This window comes from Somniosus microcephalus, chromosome 5 (genome assembly GCF_052327205.1).
Source record: "Somniosus microcephalus isolate GS21.2 chromosome 5, FLI_Smic_1.0, whole genome shotgun sequence".
Classification (NCBI taxonomy): Eukaryota; Metazoa; Chordata; class Chondrichthyes; order Squaliformes; family Somniosidae; genus Somniosus; species Somniosus microcephalus.
Window position 1 is genome coordinate 107,055,773 of NC_140991.1, and position 12,358 is coordinate 107,068,130.

Here is a 12,358-nt window from a genome sequence, read left to right on the forward strand (position 1 = left end):
AGCAGTCTGGGATGGCTGGGTTACAGGTTGTGGCAAGTGCAATGGTGGAGTGGCAGTGGTGGGAGCAGGAATGCTATCATCCTGAGAGAAGACAGCACCTTCCTGCTCAACCGACACATTGCCACTCCCTCGGGGCAGTACCTCAGCATCCGGAGTTATCCGCTTGAGCACAGGTTGCTGGCCTGCTGTGGCACCGTGAGATCCCCGGTGGACTGTGGATGACCCAGCGATGATGGCAGCAGTCAGCGCTTGCGTGACATCAATCTGAGACTGCATGAGAGCAGTCTGACATTGGATAGCACCAACCAAAAGACTCGATTCCAGCACTAAGCCATTGCGTTGCCTTGGCCTGTGCTGCAATAGATGCTGCCACCTCACCCATTACATGTGGCATGGGCTCTGGTTCCCCATGGTCTCCCTGCAATTCAGCCATCCTCTGCAACGAGGCAAGAATTGGTTCAAGGGTTTGCGCACAGATAACAGCTGTGCTGGCGGCGGACTCCTCCATGCTCCTAGCCAGTGCATCCATGCTCTCGGGCAGCCTTGCCATTGCACCCATGAGCTCGGTGTGCATGCTGCAGCAGAACTCGTGCACGCCCTCACCCTCCAGGGAGATGGCCCCCAAGCCTCCCTTCCTCCATGGCATTGCTGCAGCCCGCTGGGTTCCAGAGCTTCACCCACATCGGATCCAAACCCCCTGCTCCCCTCGAGTGAATGCATGGCCCCAGTATTGGATGAATCGCCCTTGGGAGACGCAGGCGCTGAGACGCGGGTTTCGTGTTCCTCCTCCTCTGCTGCGTCGCTGCCACTGGGAGGCTGAGGGACAGGCTCATCAGCTGGTGGCTCACTACCTGAAAGCAGGAAGTTACAAGAGTGGCTTTAACATGAGGGCAGGGGGGCAGGAAGGGAGCAAGGAATGGGGACAGTATAGTTAGATGGAAAGTGTAAAAGGCTGGTGTTGTGAAGGGGAAGTGGTATGAGAGTGGAGATAAAGCTGATGAACGTACCGTTGCTGACCCCAAGGGGATCGAACTCTCCAACTGCCACAGCGCCCACGGCATGACTGGCGATGAGTCTGTGAACTTGCTCCTCTAGTTGTGTGAGGGGGTTCAGCTCCACCTGTCCTCCTCCTGTGCATTGTTGCTCCCTCCGGTCATGTGAAAGCTTGGCCTGAAAGAAAAAGGACAGCATCTGAGTGAGTGTGCAGCCATGTGTTTGGCGGATATGCCTACCATAGTTGAATAGCCATTAATGTCTGCAAGGTGTGGGATGTGGATGTGATTTTATTTTGATGGGCATAGTTTTTTAGGTGAGTGTTGGGGATTTGGGACTTTACACCGTCTTTGCACAGAGTGAGGTTGAGATGGTGGGATGTAGAGGCTTTTCAAGCATGTACTCACCCTGACCACCCGAGTGAGGTCGTTGAACCTCTTGCGGCACTGGGTGTGAGCCCTTTGGACCAGGCTCCTGGATGAAATGTGCTGGACAACCTCCCGCCACACCCTTGTAAACTCCCGGGGCAATGCCTCCTGCCAGTGTCTGGAAACAGCACTGCCCATTGGCGTTCCACAGCGCCAACCAGAGTCACCAATGCCTGGTCGCTAAACTGGCGAGCTCTCTCCCTGGGCCTCTGAGTAGCCACCATAATCTTAGGTGAAGATTTTTACCTGCTTGCAGGCCGAGGTCAAACACTGCAATGAGCAGGGTGTGGCTGTGCAGCATGATGGACCCTCCCCTTTAAGAACAGGAAGACGCCAGTATGTCTGAGTACAAGGTGATTGACATCGCCTGAGCTTGAGTAGTGCTCTAAGGTTGTGCCCCGTTCCCTGATGTTAGGGCCCTAAGAGAAATGTGTAGCACTTGATTTAGTGCTCCAATCACCTCCAGGGGCGCTGGAGACAAATTTTGCGGTCGCCAGCGATAATTTGCACCAGGTGCTAAAATTTGGGCCTGGCCAATATTAGCGCCCCAAAATGGGCAATATCAAATTTTTCCCCCATTTAACAATTTGTTTGGGCTGATTGGCTTCAGGTGTGGCATAAAAGTACCCCCTCCTCCTCCAAAGAGATGAAGAGTAACTAAATTGAATTTCTGTTCTTTATTTTTTTAGCAATAACAACAAGATTGATTTCATATATGTAAATAAATACATTTTTGCCAATTTACTTGGAGTCCAAAGGTTTGGTGGTTTTTTAAAAAAAAGCCAAATAAGATTTGCTTTCTTGAATAGTACTAATGGTGTACAGATCACAACAGTGCAATTATTAGGTAACAGTCACCGAGATTGTACTGCAAACAGTGTCAAATTTCATAAGATCTATTAAAACACCACTTTTGCTTTTCTGCTAATATGATTTCATCCCTAATGAGAAGAATTCTGTGCTTTATTTTCCACAGGCCTTTGCAGCAAACACAAACTCAGATGGAGTGGTGAGGCATGATTTACAGCATCCAATTATTGCACGTTATGTACGCTTAGTACCACTGGACTGGAATGGTGAAGGCCATATTGGGCTGAGAATGGAAGTTTTTGGCTGCCCCTACTGTAAGTATCAGTTATACATCTTACACTTAATAGAATGTATCTGGACTTAAACGGTAGATATTACCAGTCGAAGTAACACTAACCCCTCAAGGGGTGCCAAAAAAATCTCAGACCTTTTAATGGATTGTGTTGGGACACAAGACCAGCTGTCTTGTGTATTGTTTGTCAGTTCAGTTAGCACAGGTGACAATTCATTGGAATTTGCAGTTTTTAATTTAAGACTTAGTGGAGAACTCCACAAACATCGGTACTGAATTGTTGATTTTGCTTTTGGTTTTTAAATTAGGAGATGTGCTTTAGTTTCCCATAGAAGCAACAAAACAGTAATTACATTTTTTATTCAATGTGCTCAGACCTACATATCTGAGAAGACAAGTATTTCAAAGAGCTAAGTGTGATGCCTTTTGTTTAGAGGAAGGGTGATATTTTAACGTAAGCTTTTAGGATCGCAGAGATTCCTTTGATCAGCTGAGAAATGGATATTGATCTGTGTGATCCTCAAAGTTTATGTGTGTTGGTGAGGCATGATTTACAGCATCCAATTATTGCACGTTATGTATCACTGGACTGGAATGTGGGGGGCGGGGGAGAGGTGGGAAGATAATCTGTTTGACAGCTGAACTATACCAAAGCAACATTTTTATAAAATGAGCATTCGCAAATTTGAACTGCTTGTAGCTCATTTTAGAATCAGTAGATCTTTGCTGAACATTGCTATCTGGGTGAATCTGACGGGTAAGATCGGAGAACTTTTCTTATTTCATTTTGTAAAATAAATTGTGCTACATAACTGCCTCAGCTCATCTGCTGCTGAAACCCTCATCCATGCCTTTGTTACCTCTAGACTTGACTATTCCAATGCACTCCTGGCTGGTCTCCCACATTCCACCCTACGTAAACTTGAGGTCATCCAAAACTCGGCTGCCTGTTTCCTAACTCGCACCAAGTCCCGTTCACCCATCACCCCTGTGCTCGCTGACTTACATTGGCTTCCGGTTAAGCAACGCCTCGATTTCAAAATTCACATCCTTGTTTTCAAATCCCTCCATGGCCTCGCCCCTTCCTATCTCTGTAATCTCCTTCAGCCCCACAACCCCCCCAAGATATCTGCGCTCCTCTAATTCTGCCCTCTTGAGGATCCCTGATTATAATCACTCAACCTCTGGTGGCCGTGCCTTCTGTTGCCTAGGCCCTAAGCTCTGGAATTCCCTGCCTAGACCTGTCTGCCTCGCTACCTTTTTAAGAGACGCGGTACCACGCTGCGCGATGGTGGCCATGGACCACGCCAAGGGCAGACATGGAAGGCCTACCTGGAGTTCATCCAAAAAAATTAAAATGGCGGCCCGGCTCGCGACCCACGATGCTGGCGCTGACACCGCCTGCGGCAGCCTCACGGGGTGCAGCCGAATTTCTGACGCAGGGCGGTAATGGGTCGCGGCAGGGCACTAAGGGGTCGCGGTGCACGACTGGCGGGGGCGAGACATTATCAGCTAGTGCCTCAGTAGCACCCCGCTGAATTTCTCCTTTGCGCCTGGAGGCGCTAACAACAGGAAAAAGGGAGCTGAATTTCACGGCCATAAGGTCTTGATAAGGATATGGGCACTATTTCATTGCCTATACTTTTAGACAGTGGTCAGCTATATTTCAATACACATGCCTCTGCCAGAATACCTTCCTGGCAGTTGGTAAAGTAAATTAAAATGTTCTTCCTGTATGGTATGCTCAAAATATTTTTTATCCTGAAGTAAGGATTTCGGAAAAGCTAATGTTACTCACCCATGTTGCTACATTTTATCCCAGCCATAATTCTTGCATTAGCCATTCTGCCTTGGTTTCAGTTTAAACAAACTACAAAAGCAAATTTATATACTCTCCAACAATTTGTAAAGTATTTGCTGGAGCTGGGAATTAAATGATACTGGGGCATTCTGTTTAATCCATTTTATACATATAATTTGCTTAAAGGATTTGAAAAAGCTTCAAATGTTATGAACATTTCATAGTATGAGCTTGTGCCAATGACCAGCAAATCAGTGCTGTTCAACAGATCTGTGAGGGTATTCTCGGTGTCTAAAGACCATTTTACTGAGCTGGTATCTGATCAGATAGGCTGTAATTTGGACCCATCTGCTCATAGGTCAGAAAAACTGCTGGAAATAGAAGGCCTTAATAAACCACTTCAGTAGCAGGAAATGGATTTTGCACTGCATCGTCAAGCTAAATTCCTGAAAGCTGTTCTAAGTGAGAGGCATGATGAACAGTACCAGGAACCATCAATTTGCGTCGTTTCAGACCTTGGTTTTCCAGAGCACAGTTTTGGATTCTATCCACAAGAAGGGGATCCTAATTAACCCAGAAATTACTGTGGAATCTTGCCTTGGGATCTTTTATATCAACTAAGCAGGCAAACAAATCCTCAGTTTAATGAAAAAATTGCACCTCCAACATTGCAACACTCTCTCAGCACTGCATTGAAGTGTTAAACTGGATTATGTGCTAAATTCTATACTGGGGCTAGAACCCAGAACAGTTGACTCAGAACTGAGAATGTAACCAGTGAGCCAAACTGACACCTGTACTGACCATGTACAATACCAATCTGTTCTAAATGGTACAACTTGCAGTCTGACCTGTTTATAGAAATTACAGTTTGATGGCTACATCCAACTGATCACAAACCCACTTATTTTATAGATTATGTACTCTATATGCTATCATGGACTGTTCATTTAATCGCCTAAGAGATAGGTCTGCAAGTACTTCCTGAGCTCCAGAGAGGATCAAATTCCAGAACATAAATCCATCATCATATCTTCACCATTCACCCCCACCCATTGTCCTCCATAGAAATATTACCTGCCTCCCCAGTTAGCATCACAGGAACCAATGTGTTCCTTTGAGAACTACTCCATTTCACTCTATATTTTATCTAACCCATTTTTAAATGAGATAATTGTCTTAACCTCAAATCCTTTTGGTCATAGTCTGTTCATCTCAGAAATTCAAATCTTCATAAAAAGTTTCCTCTTTATATGACATAGCCAGGTAGTGAACATGATATAAAATGTGTCACACTCTATCAAGCACTTGTTTGACAAAATAGAAACAGTCATATGCAGTGCGGGATGTGGTTTGAATTATTAGGTGATACTTGCATTAACTGTAGTATTGCGGTGTTTCTCATTTGAATGTATTATTGCTTGTCTCAGATCTAAAATGGCACTCACTCCTACTGAACAACACATTTCTCAAAATGTAACCACAACAAATGGAATAGTTTTACCTCATTTTCAGCTCTGCAGAAATCGAATATTATCCAACTTCCCTTGAATGTTGCATGACACAGCATTCATGCACTAAACGGGATTTTTTAAAATTCAGAATATTTTCATTTAAAATGTAATTACGTGAATATTATCCTATGCTCAGTTATTAAAAAACTTCAGCTTTTTCATGCACTTCTGGGTAATCTTCTGACCTCAGTCATCCATAATAAATCATCCTGAATAATAGTCCTGAATAATAGTATCACCACTCCAACAGCAGATAATATGAAATGCAAAAGTTCTGAGATTTTTTTTCATCATTCTTTTCCTGCTCTCCATGATGTATTTTGTGCAGTAACTCGCAGCAGATTGTACCACAATTGTCTTGTTGAGTAATTCCTAATACAGTAAAGATGAAATTTTAAAAATCCTTTCTCGCTGTGCAGTTTTCACCACTTTCTTTCAGCTTGCTGAGTTTTCACTAGGTGCCAATTAAAAATTACACATCTTACAACATTTTATTATTGAAAAACCCAGGAGAAGGGTCCCGGCCCACAGTGCAAGGTTAAAATGAGGAAGAAAGAGGAAGCGATAAACCAATGAGTAGTGGGTTAGGTGATGCCAAGATGTACAGCTCAATATACATCTAAATATAAATTAAAATTGATCAAAAACTGAGTTTATTCTTAAATATTAGATAGATAAGAATTCAATGGGCCAGAAATTGCCTCCTTGCATCCTCCTCACATCTTACATTCCCACACGGTTTTGTATCATCAGCAAATTTGGATATATTACATTTGGTCCCCTCATCCAAATCATTGATGTAGATTGTGAATAGCTGAGGGCCAAGCACTGATCCTTGCGTTACCCCACTGGTTACAGCTTGCCAACCCAAAAATGACCCATTTATTCCTACTCTGTTTTCCGTCCATTAACTAATCCTCACTTCATGTTAGTATATTACCCCTAATCCCATGAGCTCTAATTTTGCTTCATAACCTCTTGTGTGGCACCTTATCAAATGCCTTTTGAAAATCCAAATCACAGATCACAGACCACAGAAACCCCGCAGTGCAGATAGAGGCCATTTCGGCCCATCGAGCCTGCACCAACACATATCCCACCCGATCCCCGTAACCCCTACACCAACACATATCCCACCCTATCCCCGTAACCCCGCGTATTTAATCCCCCTAACACTAAGGGTCAATTTATCATAGCCAATCAACCTAACCCGCACATCTTTGGACTGTGGGAGGAAACCAGAGCACCCGGAGGAAACCCACGCAAACACGGGGAGAATGTGCAAACTCCACACAGACAGCCACCCGAGGCCGGATTCGAACCCGGGTCCCTGGTGCTGTGAGGCAACAGTGCTAACCACTATGCCACCGTGCTCCCCGTGCACCACATCCACTGGTTCCCCCTTATCGATTGTTAGTTACAGCCTCAAAAAATTCTAACAGATTTGTCAAACATGATTTCCCTTTCATAAATCCGTGTTGACTCTGACCAATCCTAATATTATTTTCTAAGTGCCCTGTTACCACGTCCTTAATAATAGATTCTAACATTTTCCCTACTGCTGATGTCAGGCTAACTGGTCTGTAGTTCCCCATTTTCTCTCTACCTCCTTTCTTAAATAGTGGGGTTACATTTGCTACCATCCAATCTGCGGGAACTGTTCTAGAATCTATGGAATTTTGGAAAATGACAACCAATGCATCCACTATCTCTATAGCCACCTCTTTCAAAACCCAAGGATGCAGGCCATCAGGTCCAGGAGATTTATTGGCTTTCAGTCCAACTAATTCCTCCAGTACTATTTCTTTAATAATACTATTTTTTTTCAGTTCCTCATTCTCGCTAGAGCTTTGGTTCTTCACTAGGTCCGTAAAGTTTTTTGCGTCTTCTTGACACAAAGTATTTGTTCACTTTCTCTGCCATTTCCTTATTCCCCATTATAATTTCTCCTGTCTCAGCCTTTAAGGGACCCACATTTACTTTTGCAAATCTTTTCCTTTTTACATACTTATCGACGCTTTTACAGTCTGTTTTTATGTCTCTCGCCAGTTTACTCTCATTTTATTTTCCCTTTCTTTATCAATTTCTTGGTCCTCCTTTACTGAATTCTAAAATCCTCCCAATCCTCAGGCTTACTGTGCTTTTTGGAAACATTATAAGCCTCTTCCTTTGATCTAATACAGGTAGACTATCCTTTATCCGAAAACCTCGGGACCAGCCGTGTTTCGGTTTTCGGAGAATTTCGGATTTCGGAAGGTGGGTCGGCGGGGGTCCGCGGGGGGGTCGGCGGGGGGTCGTGCACACGACTTACGCTGAAGCTCAGCGTAAGTCGGCGGGGGTCCGCGGGGGGGTCGGCGGGGGTCGGGGCCGGCGGGGTCCGCAGGGGGAACGGCGGGGGTCGGGGCCAGCGGGGTCCGCGGGGGGGTCGGCGTGGGGGTCCGCGGGGGGGTCCACAGGGGGTCGTGCGCACGACTTACGCTGACGCTCAGCGTAAGTCGGTGGGGGTCGGGGTCGGCGGGGGTCAGGGTCGGCGGGGGGGTCGGCGGGGGTCCGCGGAGGGGTCCGCGGGGGGTCGTGCGCACGACTTACCCTTTATCCGAACTTCCGAAACCGGAACCCTCTAAAAACCGAAGGTTTTTTCGTTCAGCGTAAGTCGTGCGCATGACTTACGCTGAACGAAAAAACCTTCGGTTTTTAGAGGGTTTCGGTTTTCGGAAGTTCGGATAAAGGGTAGTCTACCTGTACTATCTTTAACTTCTCTTGTTAGCCACGGTTGGACCACTTTTCCTGTGGGGTTTTTGTGCCTTAAAGGAATGTATATTTGTTGTAAATTATGTATTAATTCTTTAAATGCTAGCCATTGCTTCTCTACCATCATACCTTTTAATGTAATTTCCCAATCTACCTTAGCCAGCTCGCCGCTTATACCAATGTAGTTTGCCTTGTTTAGATGTAAGACCCTAGTTTAGGATTTAACTATATCACTTTAAAACTCAATATAAAATTCTAACATATTATGGTCAATCTTACCTAAAGGCCGCTTTTACCACAAGGTTCTTAATTAACCCTTTCTCATTGCACAATACTAGATCTAAAATAAACTGTTCCCTAATTGGTTCCTCAACATACTGATCAGAAAACTATCTTGCATACAATCCATTAATTCGTCCTCCACACTAATACTGCTAATTTGGTGTGCCCAGTCTATATGTAGATTAAAGTCCCCCATGATTACTGTATTACCCTTGTTACATGCGCCTCTAATTTCCTGATTTATACTCTGCCCTACATTACAACAATGCTTGGGGGCCTATGAGCAACTCCCACCAATGTTTTCTGTCCCTTGCTGTTTCTTAGCTCCACCCAAACTGATTCTACTTATTGATTTTCGGAGCTAAGATCCTTTCTACTGTCTTTACTTCATCCTTTATTATCATGGCTACCCCTCCTCCTTTTCCATTTTGCCTATCTCTTCTAAAAGTTAAGTATCCTGGAATATTTAGTTCCCAACCTTGGCCACTTTGCAACCACGTCTCAGTTATGGTTATTAGATCAAACCTGTTAATTTCTATCTGCGCTATTAATTCATCTATTTTGTTGTGAATGCTTCGCGCATTCAGATATAGTGCCTTTAGCTCTGCCTTATTTCTATTTTCCCCTGATGTCACCTTAGTCACTGATGCCTTATTACCTTTGTTACTCTCTCTGTCCCTTCCTGACCCACACTACTTATTTTTACCCAAAGCCCTCCTCTGCTCTAGAGCCTCGACATTTCTCCTGCTGCTTTTAAGTTTACTCTTTCCTGAATCTTCCCACCCCTTCTTCATTAGTTTAGAGCCCTGTCTACTGCTCTAGTTATTCAGTTCGTCAGGACACTGGTCCCAGCCCGGTTTAAGTGGAACCCACCCAACGGAACAGCTCCCTCTTTCCCCAGTGCTGGTGCCATTGCCCCATGAAGCAAAAGCCCTGTCTCCCACACCACTCTTTCAGCCGTGCCTTTAACCTTCTAATCTGTTTGTCCCTATGCCAATTTGCACATGGCTCAAGTAACAATCCAGAGATTTTTACCTTTGAGGTTCTGCTTTATTAATGTCCTCCTGTAATTTGTTACAGTCTTCCTCAGTATTGACTATCCCCCCCATTTGGTGTCATCCGCAAATTTAGAAATTGTGTTTTTGATTCCAAAGTCTAATTCGTTAATGTAAATTGTGAACAGCAGTGGCCCCAGCACTGATCCTTGTGGAACACCACTACCCACCTTCTCCCACTATGAGTAGCTACCCTTTACTCCTACTCTCTGCTTTCTGTCCTGAAGTCAGCCAGCAGTCAATTCTGCTACTTGCCCATAACTCCGCATTCTCTCACCTTGTTCGTAAGTCTATTTTGGGGTACCTTATCGAAGCCCTTTTGAAAATCCAGATGAATTACATCTACTGCATTACCATTGTCTACTCTCGCTGTTACCTCTTAAAAAAATTCAATGAGGTTGGTCAAGCAAGACTTTCCCTTTTGAAATCTATGCTGACTATTCATTAATATATTTTTGCTTTCTAGATGTTCTTCTGTTTTCTCCTTTAGTCGGGATTCCATTATTTTTCCTACCACCGATGTTAAACTAACTGGTCTATAATTCCCTGAACATGGGATTGGGGGTAAGGTACTGACTTGGATAGAGAACTGGTTGGCAGACAGGAAGCAAAGAGTTGGAATAAACGGGTCTTTTTCCGAGTGGCAGGCAATGACTAGTGGGGTATCGCAGGGATCGGTGCTAGGACCCCAGCTTTTCACAATATATATTAATGATCTAGACGAGGGAACTAGATGTAATATCTCCAAGTTTTCAGATGACACAAAGCTGGGTGGGCGTGTGTGCTGTGGGGAGGATGCAGATAAACTCCAGTATGATTTGGACAGGTTGGGTGATTGGGCAGATGCATGGCAGATGCAGTATAATGTGGATAAATGTGAGGTTATCCACTTTGGTGGCAAAAACAGGAAGACAGATTATTATCTTAATGGCAATAAATTGGGAAAAGGGAAAGTGCAACGCGACCTGAGTGTCCTTGTGCACCAGTCGCTGAAGGTAAGCATGTAGGTGCAGCAGGCAGTTAAGAAGGCAAATGGTATGTTGGCCTTCATAGCGAGAGGATTCGAGTACAGGAGCAAGGATGTCTTGCCGCAGTTGTACAGGGCCTTGGTGAGACCACACCTTGAGTATTGTGTGCAGTTTTGGTCGCCTTATCTGAGGAAGGATGTTCTTGCCATGGAGGGAGTGCAGCGAAGATTCACCAGACTGATACCTGGGATGGCAGGAATGACGTATGAAGAGAGATTGGGTCGATTAGGCTTATATTCACTAGAGTTTAGAAGAATGAGAGGGGATCTCATTGAAACTTATAAAATTCTAACAGGACTAGACAGACTAGATGCAGGAAGGCTATTCCCGATGGCGGGGGAGTCCAGAACCAGTGGTCACAGTCTAAGGATAAGGGGTAAGCCATTTAGGACTGAGATGAGGAGGAATTTCTTCACCCAGAGAGTGTTGAACCTGTGGAATTCTCCACCACAGAAGGCAGTTGAGGCCAACTTATTAAATATATTCAAGAAGGAGTTAGATATATTTCTTAAGGCTAAAGGGATCAAGGGATATGGGGAGAAAGCAGGGACAGGGTACTGAATTTGGATGATCAGCCATGATCTCATTAAATGGCGGAACAGGCTCAAGGGGCCGAATGGCCTACTCCTGCTCCTATCTTCTATGTTTCTATGTTTCTATCCCCTTCTTAAATATCGGTATTATGGTAGCTATCCGCCAGTCCTCTGGCACTACACCTTTTTCTAATGAATTATTAAATATGCGCAGTAATGCCTCTGCTATCTCTTCTCTAGATTCTTTTAAAATGCATGGATGCAATCCATCCAGACCAGGGGTTTTATCCTCTTTGAGTTTGATTAGTTTATTTAATATATCCCCTTTTTATTTTACATATAATATCTCATTACTAATCTCATCATCCAATGTATTGTCCATTGTTCTATCTCCCTGGTAAATACTGAAGCAAAATAATTATTTAATATTTCTGCCATCTCTCTATCGTTACCTGTGGTATTATCCTGTCTGTCCCTGAATGGCCCTATTCCCATCCCAACCTTCCTTTTTTTATTGATGTGCCTATAAAATATTTTACTATTTTGTTTTATGTTCCTTGATAATTTAATTTCATAGTTCCTCTTTGCCTCCCTAATTGTTTTTTTGTCTTCTCTCCTTTTTGTACTCGCCCTTATCATGCACTTCCCTGCTGTCGATGTTCTTAATGTATGCCTCTTTCCTTACCCTCCATTGTTCTCTTATGGCTTTATTCATCCATGGAGTATCATTATTGTTTAGGTTGTTCTTTCCTTTTAGCAGATTATATTTTTCCTGCACTCTGTTGAACACTATTTTAAATGTTTCTCATTGCTGTTCGGCATCATTGTTTGCCAATATTGTTGCCCATTTTTTCCCCCAGGTTCTGTTCTC

The 12,358-nt window shown here is 44.1% G+C and overlaps 1 protein-coding gene across 1 annotated transcript in view; it reads left to right on the top strand.

The window, feature by feature from the left end:
* LOC147117257 (contactin-associated protein-like 2) overlaps positions 1-12,358 on the top strand; it is a 1,950,749-nt gene that overhangs the window by 273,817 nt on the left and 1,664,574 nt on the right. Inside the window, exon 3 of the mRNA XM_085988072.1 lies at positions 2,398-2,545. Within this exon, the coding sequence (XP_085844198.1) occupies positions 2,398-2,545 (148 nt within the window). The remainder of the gene's footprint in view (positions 1-2,397; positions 2,546-12,358) is intronic.